Source organism: Myzus persicae, unplaced genomic scaffold (assembly GCF_001856785.1).
Source record: "Myzus persicae strain clone G006 unplaced genomic scaffold, MPER_G0061.0, whole genome shotgun sequence".
Taxonomy (NCBI): domain Eukaryota; kingdom Metazoa; phylum Arthropoda; class Insecta; order Hemiptera; family Aphididae; genus Myzus; species Myzus persicae.
The window spans coordinates 342,277-360,025 of record NW_019104389.1 but is presented as its reverse complement, the minus strand read 5'-3'; the positions used below and the strand labels follow the sequence as shown (position 1 = coordinate 360,025).

The following is a 17,749-nucleotide window of genomic DNA, read 5'->3' as shown; positions in this document are numbered from 1 at the left end:
AGGTACAGCAAATACTAACATACTTCCAAGTGTAGGTTACATAGATAGTACCCTTCGATATTTCGTGACATAAATAGGCACGATACACGATAATATAATATGATGTACAACACTATTGTATTAAATCATATTTTATTCGGTGTAACGTGGAAAATATTATTTCAAAGGCAGTTCGAACCCCCTCACACACGCCCACGCATGCCTTGACCCGACCACTGGCCGTAGGCACCGTATTATTACACGTGCGTATGTTTTTGACGAAGTCGTATTGTTACTATCGAAATAAAAAATATTATAATGACGATATGATTATTATTCTGTCGATACATTGTTACTATCATTATATTTTTTTTGACTCTTGTCCCCCCTCCACTTCTAGCACGAAATAGAACATCGGAGTCATCCGCAAACGCATTATTGCCAATAAAGTATGTAGCCAATAAAATATAATAGTTGGTGCCTATTATAATAATTTGACCAATTCATAACGGGTCGATTTTTTTAACTTACGGAAACCGCTATCTGGACAAAATTAAATTCCAAGCTCAAAAAACATAGTCCGTACATGGTAACACCTGATGATGTCCAACGAGAACCGTCACGCCATTAACTACTGAATCAATAACACCAATAATGATAATAATCAATATGTAACTCACTTTATGCACAAACATGTATTGTCGTAATGTATTGTCAAGTCGAATGGTCATAGACGCCGCCGGTCGACAATAATATTATAATAATAATAAAATAACAATAGTTGGTGACTTATATCAATAACTGTTAACTTGAGCCTAAATGTCACTGTTGGGATGATTACTTGTCCTTGACACCCTCACCTGTTTTAAATAATTGCCTAACCTAACCTATAGATTTTGGATTTATTTGAATACCTACTAGCTGATCCCGAGCACTCTGTTGCCCGGTAAAAATACAAACTCTATATGATTCAAATTTTGTGTTAAATTGTTCATTTAATTTTCGGCGTAGGAATGCAGAAAACTTCCCGTGACGAATTTCTGTGGACTTACCCCATCTCAATCTTCGTTAACACAATCATACAAAAATACAGGTCTAAAATGATACTCAATCTTAGTAACTATATTTTCTCGTATTTAAGCTATGTGTAGGTGAAACAATTTTTAAAATTGTTACCTAATAACTGATTTACTAAATACTAATTATATCTTATTAATCTATTGTAAACTGGACAACCAATAGCATCGCTACAATAAACAAAAATATATTATTAGGTATTCATTATTACAGTGGGTTCCGCTTAATGTGATCACTTTGGTGAAGCTCATTTTGATTCTATTAACCGGTTGATTCTATAAAATATTTACAATATTTTTTTTCATGATTCAATCTTTTTATACAATTACATATTTATTTATAATTGCGTATTATTTAATGTAACATACATAATAAATGACACAAGTACCCAACGCACAAAGATAATTGAATAACATAATAACGTACAACGATAAACTAGCATACTAATAAGTTGAAAAATAAAATGGGTTTTACAAATTAATCAGTTTGAAATACCATAAAAACGTTAAGATTGTTCATAAAAGTGATTCAATTATCCGGTACTTAGTGATTCTAATAAAAGGTCAATTTAACATTAGAAACATACAATTTGGTTTAGGATTTTTATTTTTGATTCAAATAAACTGTTGATTCTATAAGCCAGTGATCACATTAAGCGGAACTCACTGTATTATTATTTTAATAATTTATCTGAATAACTCTCAAATTTGCAATAATAAAAATGTAAGGGCCATTTATCGAGATAAAATATAACCTATAAAGTATAGATCCTTGGAATAGTTTAGCTTTCTGATGGTGATTTTTTTTTTTAATCACTCGACTAGAGATTCCAGAGATTTCCCCGAAAAAAGGAAAAATTATTTTTCATTATATGTTATTATAGGTATAATGATAGGTTATTGTATCCAATACAATTATAGTACAACTAGGTTATTATTATTCTTAGTTGTATTAAAGTAATAATCACAAAGATATTAAAAATGTTTTTCATTTCTTACAGTTAGCATATAAATGTTTCCACTTTCGCAGATTTGGCAACACTGCCAAACATTTTAAGTATCATAATATTATACAAAAGTTTTTTGGAATTAAAATTATTAACATTTTATTTAAAAAAAAAGTATATTACATTTTAAACTCACCCAAACAACTTTATTTAGTTGAAAAACTTTAACACGTTCCTATTACGTTACACTGCGGTGCCTTTGAGTTAATTAGTTGGAATAAACTAAAAGTTGTTATTGAAGAAAAAAAATATGAAATAATTAATTCTCGTTTATAAAAAAAACCATCGAATCAATACTACTTAAAATTAAAATCAAAAATTAATGATACCATAAATTGCAACATCATTTGGTTAAAATCTGTATGTATGTATTTGGTTAAAATCTGTATGTATACTTAGGTGTGTAAATAATATACGAGTGATAGACTTAGGTACACAGTCAGACATAATGAATCGCGACTTATATTTACGTAATTTACGAATTGATTAAAGACGAAAATGCTGCACAAACGAGTAAAATTAACTTGACAATTTAAAACTCGACGAGGTGGCTTTATAATCCGTTAGAAAGGAATGACAAAAATTAAATTTAAAATTCACTTATTTTAATAAATCAGCTTAAATCAAAGTTGACTTCCTAAGTATATCAACAAATTATATTCAAGCGAAACATAATTACTTTTTTCACTATAGAAAACAAATTGAATAAAGGCTTTTATATTTTTATCCACTTTGTGAGGAAACCTCTACAGTAATAACAGTCTTAGATATTAAAAGTGAAACCCGATGAGTGGATCTAACCTACAATCAAGACATTCGGATGCATTGGACTTCAAAAAGTATTTTTTTTTGTGACGTATTCACGTCTATCATCGAGTTTTGGAGAAGAAAATCTCCTTTAATCCTTAACTCAAAAGTATGGTTTTGGGTAGAAAATTTGGTTAGATGGATAGTACTTTGGGTAATCACTCATTAGGAAAAACTAATAAAAAAAATACTGAAAACTGGGTCATCAGTAAGTTAATGAAACACCAGTTTTTGACAACATCAATTTTATTTTGTTTTGTTGTTATTCAGAAAAAAATAACCGTAGAGACTTGACATTTTTACAATTTATTTGTTTAAGAATGTAATGGAATGTAATAAAATGCACCATATTAGTGTTTCTATAGCAATTTGAAAATATATAAAATTTGAAGTTTTCTAAGTTCAAATTGTTACTAAAAAAAAAAACGGTTTTCCTTTATCGGCTTCAATTATTTTTAAGTAAAAAAAAAGTATAAATTACATGTCTTTTATTCACCATTGCAAATTAAAGGTACCTATTTGCACAATTTTTTCGACACACAATTACACTATCAAAAAATTTAAATTGTTATTTTTACCACTAATCTATGCGTTCAGTCATTAACACTTGAACTTTAAAGGTATTGGAAAAACAAAAATCGTTTTTCATTAGACTCAAAAAGTTCTTTTAGTAGATGAAGGGGCATTATTATAGTTATAAATTACTATCCAAGTTTACTGCTCTTGGCTTAAAATTTTAAATATTTCATTACATTAAATAATCGAACTCAAGAAATAGTACATACTATTATTGTTGAAGTTCGATTATTTTAAATTAATATCATTACTTTTTCAATTAATATTTTATAAGTAACCAGATATTTATTTTATAAACACAATTATAATTATCAGTAAATACATTTTTAAAGTTAAACGATCATAATTAATCAGTAAATAGTATGATTAAAATATTATACTGCAATGAATTTTACAAACACAAAATAATCGACTCATTTCATAGTTTCATACCACACTACGTAGTTGGGCATAACTACATTAAAATACGTTAAAATAGAAATTAAAAGATTTTTTTTTAAATTTAAACTTAGAAGATTGGTACAAATATTAATACGAGACAGGAATACTGATAGCAATTTTATTACTATTATTTGAAAGTCTCAAATGTCCTATAATTTTTAAACCAAGCTTACCAGATAGGATATCTGATTAGTTTTTACTTTAACGGAAATTCGTTGCTGACAGAGAAAACAATTCTTCTGCAATTTTCTAATTGAAATAGAACAATTTTTCTTCCGGGTTTTCAAAGAAATCATAAAAGACGTGAGCTTTTCTCTGCTAGAGAAACTATTATTATTTTTCGTTATTGTTGTTATAAGTTAAATATTATATATATATAAATTATATTTGTATAACATTTTGTTGTTAATAAAATAATAATATAAAAACTATAGTTTTTTTTACACTGACGTGCATTTCAGAACTATATTTCTTACAATACTTTACGAGTTCAGATATATCCATCTACTTTTGTAAATAACACATGGTTACATAATATTTTGAACCCTGAATTTCTTGTCATCATTATAATGTTCATGCTCAATAGTTTTATATTTTTTTTTATCACATAAAATAAAGGTCTTACTTACCTATCGGTTACAATACTTCTGTGATAAAATATTAATTAAGAATGTCCAAGTAGTTGTTTCCATTCAATTATTATACTTGTTAAGTACTGATAAACAATAATAATACTTACAAATAACAATTTAAATTCTGATCAGTAAAATAATATAATTTGATTTGATTAAATATGAATAACTATTATAGAGTTGAAAATTAAGGATTTTAATTATTTCTGTGATTATAATTAATTTCTTAATAACTATTAAAACTATACATAATAATAAACTAACTAACTATGGTAAAAATGAACCACTACGTCGCTGTATGTACGTAGCTAATCTAGACCCTTCCTTCTCACTTAATAATTTTTAATTTTTCCTTTTAATCTATTTACTGTACAAAATGTATTATTGTAAATCGCAGGGCAAGAGCTCGTGTTTTATTATAAAAAAAAATAAAATAAAATTATATATAATTATAATGATTAATAAAATAATAATAATTGATAATAAATAGTTCTTTATAATTAATTTAGGGATGATAAATCCCGTTAGGCAAACATACATGCACACCTATTTGTGTTTAGATATGACACCTATAAAATTGTGAATAAGCGTTTTCACAAAATATTTCTAAAAAAAGCTTATGTCATAATATTATAACTGTGACTTTTGGCTTTGGGGATTTCATCTATATCGTTTCACGTTAGTACAATATGATTGTTATTCGAGTTTTGTTTTTAAATATCAACTCAAAGTCATGTGCTAAAATTAATATAAGTCAAATAAAACTTTAGTCTGAGAAGCACACCTAATCAATGAATAATTATAATTGAAACGGCGAATGCCTTGCATTGTTAAGCTTCAATTGGCGGAAATCGTTTTCGTAAGATTTTCGCCCACACACAAATCATCGTATTACATTATGTTTACCCGGCCAGCGAAAGTCCCTTCAAAAATGTCCAGTAAAACAAAACGTCTCTCCGCCCAGTGAAAATCGTGAGATATTCTTAGGAGGTTTAATTTCGAGTACAGTCACCTACCTATAAATCAGCATACGATTTGATGCTGTATTGGGTTTCAATATGTAATAATTTACTGACGTATAACCACACGCGTGTAATACGATACGGCGTAAACATGGTGTGAATGAACCGAAATGAAATAGAAAAATCTCGTTTTTCCGCCATTGATTGGCACTCACGGTATTCTTAAAATATCGACGGTGACAAATTATAGATATTGTTATACCTATTTTTCGTCATTATAATATTCACTCGCGGACAATAATATAATATATTATTTATGAGAACTGCCCTGTTTGTGACCGGAAACATGGAAATAATAATACACCAAAAGAAAGGGAAATGTTTTCAAAAACGAAATTCGAGCATAACCAAATCCTAAACATAGTCGAGCGACGACGTCAATACTGCTCGCTTGTATAATATGATATTTCTGGAGTCCCTGTGACAGCTTTGAGTCCGACGAGCATAAATCAAACTAGGGTTGAATGTCCAACAAACAACGACCGCCGCTGAAAAGGGGTAGGTACTTAATAATAATATAATATTATATAGATAGGGCTGGCAACGCAATGCTGTCCGAAAAATTCGCTGAAATTCCGAAACAATGCACTAAATTTTTTTATTTATTCAAACATTTTTAAAAGGTTTTAATTGATTAGAAAAAAAAAGTTGAACGTTTTCATGTCTTCGCGTATTTTTTTGCCACCGCTATGGTGCGCTCGATTTGTACGTTCTACGTATGCGTTTGAAAAATTATAATTTACTAATATTCGGTTTGGTAAAAACTTTGTTGGCGCGTTACTAAGTTACTTTTTTTCAAGCAAATGTCGTTGAATAAAAAATATGGTTATTAGTGTAAACCGATATAACATTATCCGATAACAAATTATTTTAAATTGAAAAATGATCAAAAATTGCGAACAAATTTAAACTTTTTATTAGGAATTAAAAACACACGAAACATAGTTTTTATAAAACGAGCATAGCTAGAAAAGCAAAGAAGACAAAGGAATCCCATCCCTAATAATATGAAATTACGTATTACCTGTTATAATACGCCGTAAGGCATCATGATTATAGTAAACCACACACGCTTTTTCTTTTACTTCCACACTTTATGCGTATGAGATGTTTTTGGTTCGTATAAAGTGCTCTAGGATTTATGCCGAGACCAGATTATTATAATATTGTATATTAAGTAATGTTATATCATCACGCGTAGAGTTGAAGAGGGTCACGAGGCGGCTGTTCTTTTTTCCACGCGTTCAATATGGATTTTAATAAGCGAAAGAAAATGTAATATAATATCATAGGTTCAGTTCGTTATCGCGACTAGACATTTACAATATATGGGGGTGTGCGAAAATGTGCAATTGTTCCACACCCTATCGTAGTATCGTCCAACCACCGAAATAATAACTTGTCCCAGGATCCTTCAAATAATGTTTGAAATAACTGATGTGTTATTTCAAAAAAAATTTTTCTTGCCTTTCTTCGACTTACACTCAATTTTTTGAAAATCGTTTGTAGTAGCTCGTTTAATATATAAAGTAGATTACTCAGATAACCACTAATATATGCACCTTAATCGTACTCGACAAATTGCTGCTTCGCCATTTCATACCAACTTGAAAAGTTCCATTGCACGACGTAGGTATATTTATTAATTTTTATTTCAAAGCCGGAATTTCTTTTTGATGTCATTCAAATTAGATTGATTCTTAATTCAATTATTACTTCTTCGTCACCCCATCCTATTTGAAGGGATAAATCTCATATTAGTTATTTTTTATAATAATGCATAAAGACATTTTTTTATCGTAATTCAAAATTGATTTTCCAAACGTTTTGTCCAGTGTGAGAAATCCAAAAGGTTTTGGAAATTTAAATTAAACACCACAAAAAATACAGCTGAGCTGAATATGTGAATTTTTTCATCAGTTTTGCACAACACGCGGGACGTGTGGTTTATGTTCTATTTTTTGACAATGCATTTTTTTAATAAAGGATAATACAATATACATTTTCTACAGTTATATAGTATAACATTTGACGATACTTTATTCCGTCTGTTTCTTAAATCGCGTCTTATCGTGTTTACTGATCCCATTGTTCAGATTTAAAATTGAGTTTTTCACGAAAACCGAAAACAAATAAAGCAAAATAATGTAAGCGGGCTTTTTTTTTTTTTTTTTAAAGGGACCGGATTCAATATAATGTTAACATAAAGCGAAAATATATATTTTCGAGCTCAGCTCCTTTAAAATGTTTTATAAGCGTGCGCCGTGCTCGAGATGAAGTGGATCGCACACGACGATTCGCCCTATAATAACGATCATAATATTTTATTCCGCACGCACTTGTAATATCGGCCATTATATTGAACTCCTCTTCAAATAAAAAATAAAAATCGGCCCCTTAAAATTGGCCCGAATGAATGCGGGGATTTGTGAAGAATAAAAAAAGTTCGAAACGTGCTTTATATACCGCAGCAACCGTCCACCGCCGACAAACGACTCATTTTAAATGGCTGTTATTTTACTCGACGATATTTCCAAACTTCTCGTCTATAGGTACCTTTACCACTATTGCACAGTTTAACGTTTGAATAATTCAAAAAGTTCGCACTTTCGGTATTAAAGCTGTGCTCGGGTGTAGAGTTGAAACAAGCTAAATCGCTAAACCAGATTTAACCCAGAATAAAAATCAAACATCGCTAACGATTAACACATAATAATATTATGTTGTGTGTGAATTATCTTTTTTTAAATTCGGGTTTATTGTGGTGCATGTAAAGACTGAAAAAAAATTACAAAATAATCTTCATATCAGTTGAAAATATACCCCTTAATTTGGTTTGTAATTAAAATACTCGGTGTTATTATATTGTAAGGACCTTGCATGACCTTAATACGACCTTTATATTAAAATGTGTCATCATAAATAAAAAAAAATATATGGTAATAACCTTCTAAATTGTGCACTAAAAACATTATACTTGAATGATATTAAAACTTATATAACTGTAAATAATATTGTATATTATGTTGGACTACAATACATTTATTTCGAATAAAGATCATCAATGTGAGAAATAATAGTCAAACTTCGAAGCCCCCCTGGCTAACAGAATTATTAAGAAATATTTAAGAAAATGTATTCGAAAATAAAACCGGAGATAATATGAGTATTTAAACTATTTTTTGGAAAAGGATATTGTTACAAAGAAACTTTCATACAAATTTACCTGAAAGGCGTATACTTTCTAAATATGTACATCTCAGTAAAGGAATAAAGGATGTAGAAAATATGTAAAATATTTGTAAATTAAATTTTAATTTTAAATGATGTACAAAGTACAAACTTTTGATAATATGTTTCTGTACCGTTAAGCTACATTTTTGATTTTGACATCAAAAGATGCGCAGACTTCTGTTAAAGTTCTGGTCCTGAAGCCATTAACGTCAAAAACAAAACAATTAAAATCAGTATAGTTACTCTTATAGAATTTTCACTTTTTATCTAAATTAGTATTTTCATTAGTACAGTTATAAATGTAGTAATTTTTTACAACACACGACAATTTGCATGAGTACCCCTACCCCATACAAAGAACCATCTGTATCTATAAAATGAGTTCACTTTCCAATCGATAGTGATGTTGACATTACACCGCGTTCAGCTTTTAGAGCAATTTTACGGCTCCATAAAAGTGTTTTCGGAGAAATAAAATCAGGGTAGTAAAATCAACATATAGCCTATTCGCATCATTCGAAAGTGTATACAATTTAATGACATCAACATAGCAATAATTCCAGTTACAGGCTATACTTGTATAGTTTATGCTCGCAACAATAATAATAATAAAAATAAATAAAAATAAATTCCAGTTAAATTTTATCAAAAATATACCATGGGGTGGTCGCGGTACACAATATTAATATTTTTATTCTGCGAGCAATTACATTTTAAAGGATTATATGAATTTGTTATTGTTTAGGAAGCCTGGTGGTACATGTCGTTCGTCCATCTCGGTGTGGAAAGCCGGAGTTGCAATATTATTATTTTTATTTTGAAAGCGATAACAAACCGTTCTGCGCGAGGTTGTTTTTTGAACGTTTATTTTTCGTCAAACTTTAATTGCTCGTAAAAATCGTTTACGGGTTTTAAATATGTTCAATGTTATTGAATTTAGTATTATTATATAATAGTGAATATTATGATACGGGCCCGTTGTCTGTTATTGTTAATGATTATTCGAAGAAAATCGTATACTATTGTAAGTGGGTACACAAAATAATATGTCTTCATGTTTGTAGGTTAGGCTACACTAACCTAACTTTACAACATTTCAGAATATTATACATTTATAATACTCTATAGCCTACTTTTTTTTCGATGTTTGTTGGACATTTTAGATGTGGAACTTATGAGTTGTTTTTTCCAATTTATATTTTAGAATTTCTTTGTGTCATACAATTTACATTACGCCATAGTATGTTTGTCAAATTTTAGGCTCCTAAGCCGATTTTCTCTTATTATTATTTTTTTTTCATTATTATTATTTATATTTACAACTCATTGCCTGAAAATATTTTTTCAAAACTATACGACGTAAATAAAACCTACTGTTTAATTATTTGAATGGTCTAAAATATTTACGTTACATTGATTTCAAATAATTTCCCTATTATATTATTATGTTATACATTATTATTTGTTCTTAATTAATAATAAAATTCATTAATTCAATAAAAAAAAATATCTTTTGAGTCTTTTTCAGTTCATTCTTCTCTGTTATCTTGTTTAAAATGTTAAGATGTAAACATTTGCTTAAACTAATCGAACAAAAATGTTATTATTTAGTAAAAAACATAAAAAAAATAAAATAACATTTGAATGCAATGTGTCAAATAATTATTTTTATACTCAACCTTGTGAAAATGATTGCATGAAAGTGAGGGATTTCGTGATATTTTATGTCGTTCTATCGCCATGAATAAAATATAATTATATATAAAAGAAATCCATTTGTGAATTTTTGTTTTCAAAAGAAACTTGTTCAGTTCTTCGTCGCCTTTTTAATTATTATACAAAAATATTACAATTGAGATAATATAATATAGACGATAGTATTATTTTATACCATGACGTGTTTCTCAATTATTGTTGGTCCAAAAAAAAATTGCAAGTAAACAATTACTAATTTATTTCATATATAAAAAAAGAACAAACAATAGCTCCATGTTTTTAAAGCTTTTGCTACGTACACAACATAACATGTTCACTCAAATATACATAGTTGTTTTTATTTAAATTGGTTTTATATACAATTACATTTCAAATAGGTAATATATTTTTTATGTTAAAATAACAATAGTATACTTTTTTACTGAAATAAATCCAATTTACAAAATATTACAAAAAGTATAATAATAGTTAATATTATAAAATAAATTGCATATTTTAGTGTTGTGGAAACGTTTTAAACTCTGGCGCTCATATAAATATGACTGGTAGTGTTGGAGGTCGTGAGTTTAGTCCTATATGTTGAATATATCACGAATTAAAAGAACTTAAACAAAAATGTTTCTCCATCCTCTTGGCTTATCACCACTGTATAGTTAAAAATGATTTACATTTTTTTGGAAAAAACCAAACAATGTGTAACGGTTTAACCACTTATTAGGTACCGGCTATATTAAAATATATAGGTTTTATAGCAAAATTGAACATACTAAAGGCTTTATAATGTTATTTATAGACTCGTTACCTAATTTACAGTTTATAATAATATTATTATTTATTTAAATAGTAATAATTATAATCCTATAAATATTCATTTATTCATTACCTTTATTACAACAATAAAATATCATAATTTTATTTGTTTCTAAAATTAATTTAATGTATGCCATATTAAAATATATGGTATTTCATAGAACTATTTTATAACAATACATAATATACACATATTTTTTTAAAAATAATATACCTACCTCAATTGGTATATTCACGTTTCAATTAATTTTTTTCGAATATTTTTTCTGGGCTTTCAAAAAATAATAATAATACAGCGGTGCTTGAAACTTCAAACTTGTTCTATATCTGCTTCTAGTCTCACTTTAACATGGATCCCACAACAATGATGTTATTATTGTATTGTTATAGCAGTATAGTAGGATATCACACGATCGCTTATCGGTGAAATTTGTCGATTGTATATAGTTGCTGCAGACGACTGCGACTAATAAGTAGTAAGCTAACAATAACTACTACCAGTTAATCTTGGCAACCTTAAGGATATCAAAAAAAAATTAGTGGTCCGAAAACTAGGTACCGATAGTAAAGTTTTCGGACCACTGTTTAATTTATTTTTTAAATCGTAACGGCTGCCGAGTGCCAAGACGAACAGGGTGGGTTACACTATTAATGCATAATAAAGTATTTTAGGCGTGTCCACCGATATGGTGTACACATCGGTACGATATTATTATCACGGTCTGTGGACTATATATGTCATAGACAAAAGTCGAAATAAACCTTACAATATATTTCATTAATACCTATGCGGTTTGTCTTTTGCAGCGGTAACACTTTCGAGGGTCAATGGCAGAACGGCAAGAGACACGGGTTGGGCGTCGAGTCCCGGGGTCGGTGGTTGTACAGAGGAGAATGGACACAAGGTTTCAAGGGCCGGTACGGTGTCAGACAGTCGGCCACGACCAACGCCAAGTACGAAGGGACTTGGGCCAACGGGCTGCAAGACGGCTACGGGTCGGAGACGTACGCCGACGGTGGTACGGATTTAATCTTAAACATAATATTATAATATAATTTATTGCAACAAAAAATAAATACAAACACAGAAATATAATATACGACGAACAAGCTGAAAGTTCATCCAACACAAGCACACGCTTGAATACGGATGAGCCGAGGAAACTAAAAGTTAATTTAAATATTATTATTATTATGATACTGGAACCTATGATACTGTTTTACCGTTCAAAAATGATAAAAATATATGTATAATAAAACGTTACGCAGTAATAATGACGAACAGTCGTCACGTATATTGAAATGTATTGTTCAGTTGAAATAGTATTTCAAAATTTAAAGTTTCGCCATTCACGAAATATTTCAATGCAATTTTGAAAATAAAATATATTGTTCACAAGTGTCCTGATTTAGATGGTTGCACATAACAAACATCTACTCGTATTATAGTGAATGTTTGTTAACGTTGATAATCACAGTTCAGGAATAAAAATATTTAATGGTCATAAACTCATACATTTATCAGATACTAGTTATGACTAACCACTTATGAGTTGGGTCTTTATTATTTTTCATTATTTTTTGAGCCAAATGATCGAGTTAATGTCAGGGGCGTCAGTTCAAGTTTTTGACTAGGTAGGCCAAACATTTTTTTGGTTTCCTGATATATATGTACTGTAGAGTTATTACAAAAAATGTTTTTCTTGTTTCGCTCGAAAATTGGGACCTTTAGGTATATTTCCCATCTAATAATGCTTAGTTAGTTTACATAAATTACTTTAATTCAAATATTTATAAACACTATCGTACCTAAAAACATTGTATACAAAACAAATCTTGAAATCTTCAGACACACATCAAATGTTCAATATAACACAAACATTTTTATATTTCGTAAGTCATTGCAACAGTCAATATAATAATAATATCACTTGGACATAGTTGTCAATACTTAAGACATATTTAAAAAAAAAGATTATTTTTGCCTGCCGCAGACTAATATTATATTCGGGCCAAAATGCAATCTTGATAAATTTTACGTACGCATAAGCTTACGCAACGCATCTTCTCAAATGACGCAACTGTTTGCTTGTAATCATCAATTCATATAAATCCACTGCAGACTGCAGTATTAAGTTTATGCGAATTTTCCGTTTGTTGTTGTGACTTAATAATTAAAACAAATACTAAGCAATGACAGTACAACAATTGCATAATTAATATAATATTATAATTTGAAATAATTATCAAACAATATTAATTAATATTTAACAAATACTAACTAATAAATAAGAAACATCAGCATTTCTTTATTTATAATTAAAATATGTTATAATGTCCTACGTCATAACAGTTTTTAACATGGTTTATGTTTAAATTGTTTTATATAGGTGTATCGTGTATAAAGAAACTTCTACATTGTACTTTTGTTGTTTAACTTGGTTTTTTTAAAACAAGCATAGTTTTAGGTTCTCTCTATCCGAGTAAACAACTAGATATTAAAATATCGTTTTTCTTTAGGTTAGGATTTATTTCTATTTTTCACATAATGCATCTCTAGAACAATACTGCCACAGATCAAAATTCATCAACTTTGAGTTATAACATTTTCGAATAGTGAACAAATAACTCTATACAATGGAAGAACGCCACATTCAATATAGTTTTTCATTTAGCCACTAAAAAGACGTGTCCGTATTAAATTATTTGATTTGTAACTACTTTTCGAAGAAAGAGAGCCATACTTAATTTGAGGCATTATACTTATTTTAATTTATCCAATTAATCACTGAAGTCAAATTTGAGGACTGCCTCATTACGGCTTGTGGCGTTCCTGCACTAAATAAAAACTAATTATCGTGTGATATTATGTAGAGCTAAAATCAGTAATATTTAGAGTTGTGGCGGTAGGTATTGCATTTTATAATTTGTGATATTTCACACACAATATGAAATTCAATACTGCCATATTTTAGTTTATGGCTGTCTCAAAATCAATTTCTGTATGCGATACAGCCACATCTCGAAATATAGCAAAATAAAAGTCGTAAAAAGTCTCGACTCTAACTTTTTGGGTTAAAGAGAGCGTACATATTTCATAATAATCGAAAAAGACTTATTTGCAAAGTATAATATAATGTTTGCAAGTATTTGAGTTGAATTCAAACTACAAATCGCCTTTTGTCAAAACTATACATTTTGAGCTATGGCAGTCTTGTTCTGGAGGTGTGATAAATGAAAACGTATTCCGAGGAAATACATTTCATGACGTTTTAAACCCCGGGTTCCTACTCACGTTGTACGATTTTCTTTCATTTTCAACTCGACGCGATCACTACTCACTGGCGTATAATCTAGCTGACAGTTTTCCTGCACACGATAATCGGTCAGGACTCGGTATGTGCATAATAATATACGGATGTTGAAGGAGTTGTACTCACATGCAAAATATACGATCGACTCGAGTACCACCTCGCTATACGTAGATGTGCAGATCACCAATGACGAATAAGAATTTCCCAAGCTCGCTTTTTTTTCCTTTCAAAGTGGAACAATTATAAATCAACGCTGGCTCACATATTTCATAGTGTACATGTACCTGTTTATATTTTGTATACAAAGTGATTCACCTAGAGTACCTACGTACGCCGATTTTTCCTACAATAATAAATTTATTTAAATTCTGATTTTTGGAATTTTCAAATAGGTACATTTAAACACCATATCGTTTTCAAATCTTTGGGATTTTTTTTTTGTACTACTTCAGGAGTGTTCGGTGGCATCTCAAATTTCTGTTTTTCAGATGTGATTATTGATGGATAATTTAGACATACCTAAATCATAATTCGAACAAGTAGTTGTTGAGTTATTTTACTTAGTGTACGTACTAAGGATAATACAAGTACTTGCATGATAGTGGGTTTGGAAGATATATGGGGCTATAATGGTAATTAAAATGTTTTAGTAACGTTTATTAAAAAATGACTTAAGTGGACGCCACCCATGCATTTGTTGTCTCCGTCTTACACACCTACGACATAGAACATTTTCGTTCACTAGTTTCAATAGTGTGCTGCCAGTTTTGATATTAGTGTGAATTGACCCATTATCAAAGTTTCAGGTCGGAACATAACCTGTGTTTAAGCGTCGACTGATTTTTGGATATTTTTATTTTCAAGCGAAATATGAGCATTTTTGATTTGTATTATTTGACATACTCGTATCTTGCTTGGAAATGAAAATCTCGATAATCCACCGACGCTTGAGCATAGATAATGTTGTTACTTAAAAGTTTGGTATTACTTATTCACTCTAATATCAAAACTAATGGCACACTATTCAAACTAGCGAACGAAAATTTGCCATGTCGCAAGTTGGTAAGGCGGAGACAACAAACTCGCGGGTAGCATCCTCTTAAGTATAATAAGTAGTAAATCCAATATTACATGTTCTATTTTATATAATTTTAAAACCATTTTCATTGACTATTATCCGTAATATAAACATTTAAGCATTTGAAAATCTACGTATTAGAATACTTGAATTAGATATCTAAATCAACATTTCCAAAAAAAATAATGTCTACCAAATAATATACAGTAAAAAAGAGAGATATCGTTTAAAAAACTGAAATTAGTAATGCCACAGGACATCCATTGAGTAGTAGAAAAAAAACTCAATAATTTGAACACGTGTTGTAGAGTAGGTATAATTAAAAATGTTGAAAATCAGAATTTGAATAAATTATTTTTTATTAAACGAAAACATGGGGATAAGCATGTTTGGAGAATCATTTTGTAAATATATTTTTATTTATGTCTGATTTGATGAAAATAACAATAATATAATAGCGACTCCATTAATGTAACATTTATTTAAATATAAAATATTAAATAAATATACTGATTAAATACCATTGGTATTGCGCGTCTTTTACTTTTCAAATTTAAATTTGATTTTGTTTATTGTTCACTGCAGCCTTTTGTACGTAGGTATTTAGAATACTCGAATAAATTATTTTCAAAACCGTCGAGAAAATAATACAATAACGTCAACAACGACCTTCGTACAAAAATATTGTATGAATACAATACAACTTGCACTTTTTTGGATTTATTTCACCATCCTGTCTGCGCATATTATTATTCTACCTCCTTAAAAGAAAACAATTTTTTATACACAATATGAACTGTTTCAAATAAAATACCGCTAAGATTGCACATTATATGTATCACAGTATGATTTGTATTTCATTTCAATTCCAAGTTGCAATTGCATGTAATATTAGTGCTTCTTTGGGTAGTCGCAAAACTACTTCAGACATAACATTTCGTATTATATGTATTAATTATTATTATTATTATAATTATATTAATATTACCACTTTATTATAATTTCATGTTTCTATTCAGGGTAAATTGAAAATGTGTGGGTGTACGTATACAAATAAAATCCTTTTGAACTTTTTGATTTTCAATGTAAACATTTTATTTTTTAATGTATAAAATTACAAAGTTGTTTTAAATTTTTCTTTATATTTCATTTTTGCAATTATAAAGATAATACGTAGGTAGGATCAGTCAAGCGAGAGCAGACTGCAATAAAAAAAAAAAAACACGATAGGTATAATCTAACCTAATAATAAAAATAAAGTATCGATGATTTTATAATAATATTACTTTTAATCACAAATTCATTTTCATTTAATGAAAGAGCTACTCAATTAGGTCAATTAGACCTACTGCAGTTGTTGAATAATTACTATTTTTTTTTTGTCGTTACGCTGAACTTTGTTGGAAAAGTATTGGGGTTGTACTTTTTACGACAAATTATGTTATCAATTTGGTCGTAAATATTATAATAATTTTTACATCATAACATACGAGTAACCAATTTGTAATTTATTATATCAAAGCACAGTATAAATACTATTATAATTGTAATGTTTTAAATCACTGCTTTTTTAAAAATATAATAGTAGTTATGTTCAATTTTGTTAACAAGTTAATTCGTAAATAATATTGTATTGATATTCATAATTTAATCGTTAAAATCTAAATTAATGGGTCTGCGGATCCACGTGTTTTGTTTCATAATATAATACCAAGCATTTGAGGGATTGCAAATTTTCTTTCTGGACTTACATTCTTTTGAATATAAAATCTTTAAACGTATAAGATAATTTTTTAGGATCGGTACAAAGTAAAATGTTAAGGAATTTTTAAGATAAAACTACTTAAAAGTTCGACTTAAATTTGAGTTCTAAGTCTATATTAAATGAGAAGGAGAGTAATTTATTTGTATTGGAGGCAATTGGTATGGTCATTTAAATTTCTTTGGACGCAAGTAGTGTAGTTCTTTGATAATATCCAGACGCAATTCGTATTTAAAAGGAATCAATTGGGACGAAATTCGTTTGCTACGGATAATTTCCAATATACCATTTTAAA

General features: G+C 28.9%; 1 protein-coding gene across 1 annotated transcript in view; it reads left to right on the top strand.

The window, feature by feature from the left end:
- The window catches only part of LOC111041805 (junctophilin-2-like), an 81,336-nt gene extending 68,985 nt beyond the window's left edge, over window positions 1-12,351 (top strand). The window contains exon 4 of the mRNA XM_022326228.1: window positions 12,108-12,351. Coding sequence (XP_022181920.1) covers window positions 12,108-12,351 — 244 coding nt within the window. The remainder of the gene's footprint in view (window positions 1-12,107) is intronic.
- Window positions 12,352-17,749: the final 5,398 nt, after the last annotated feature.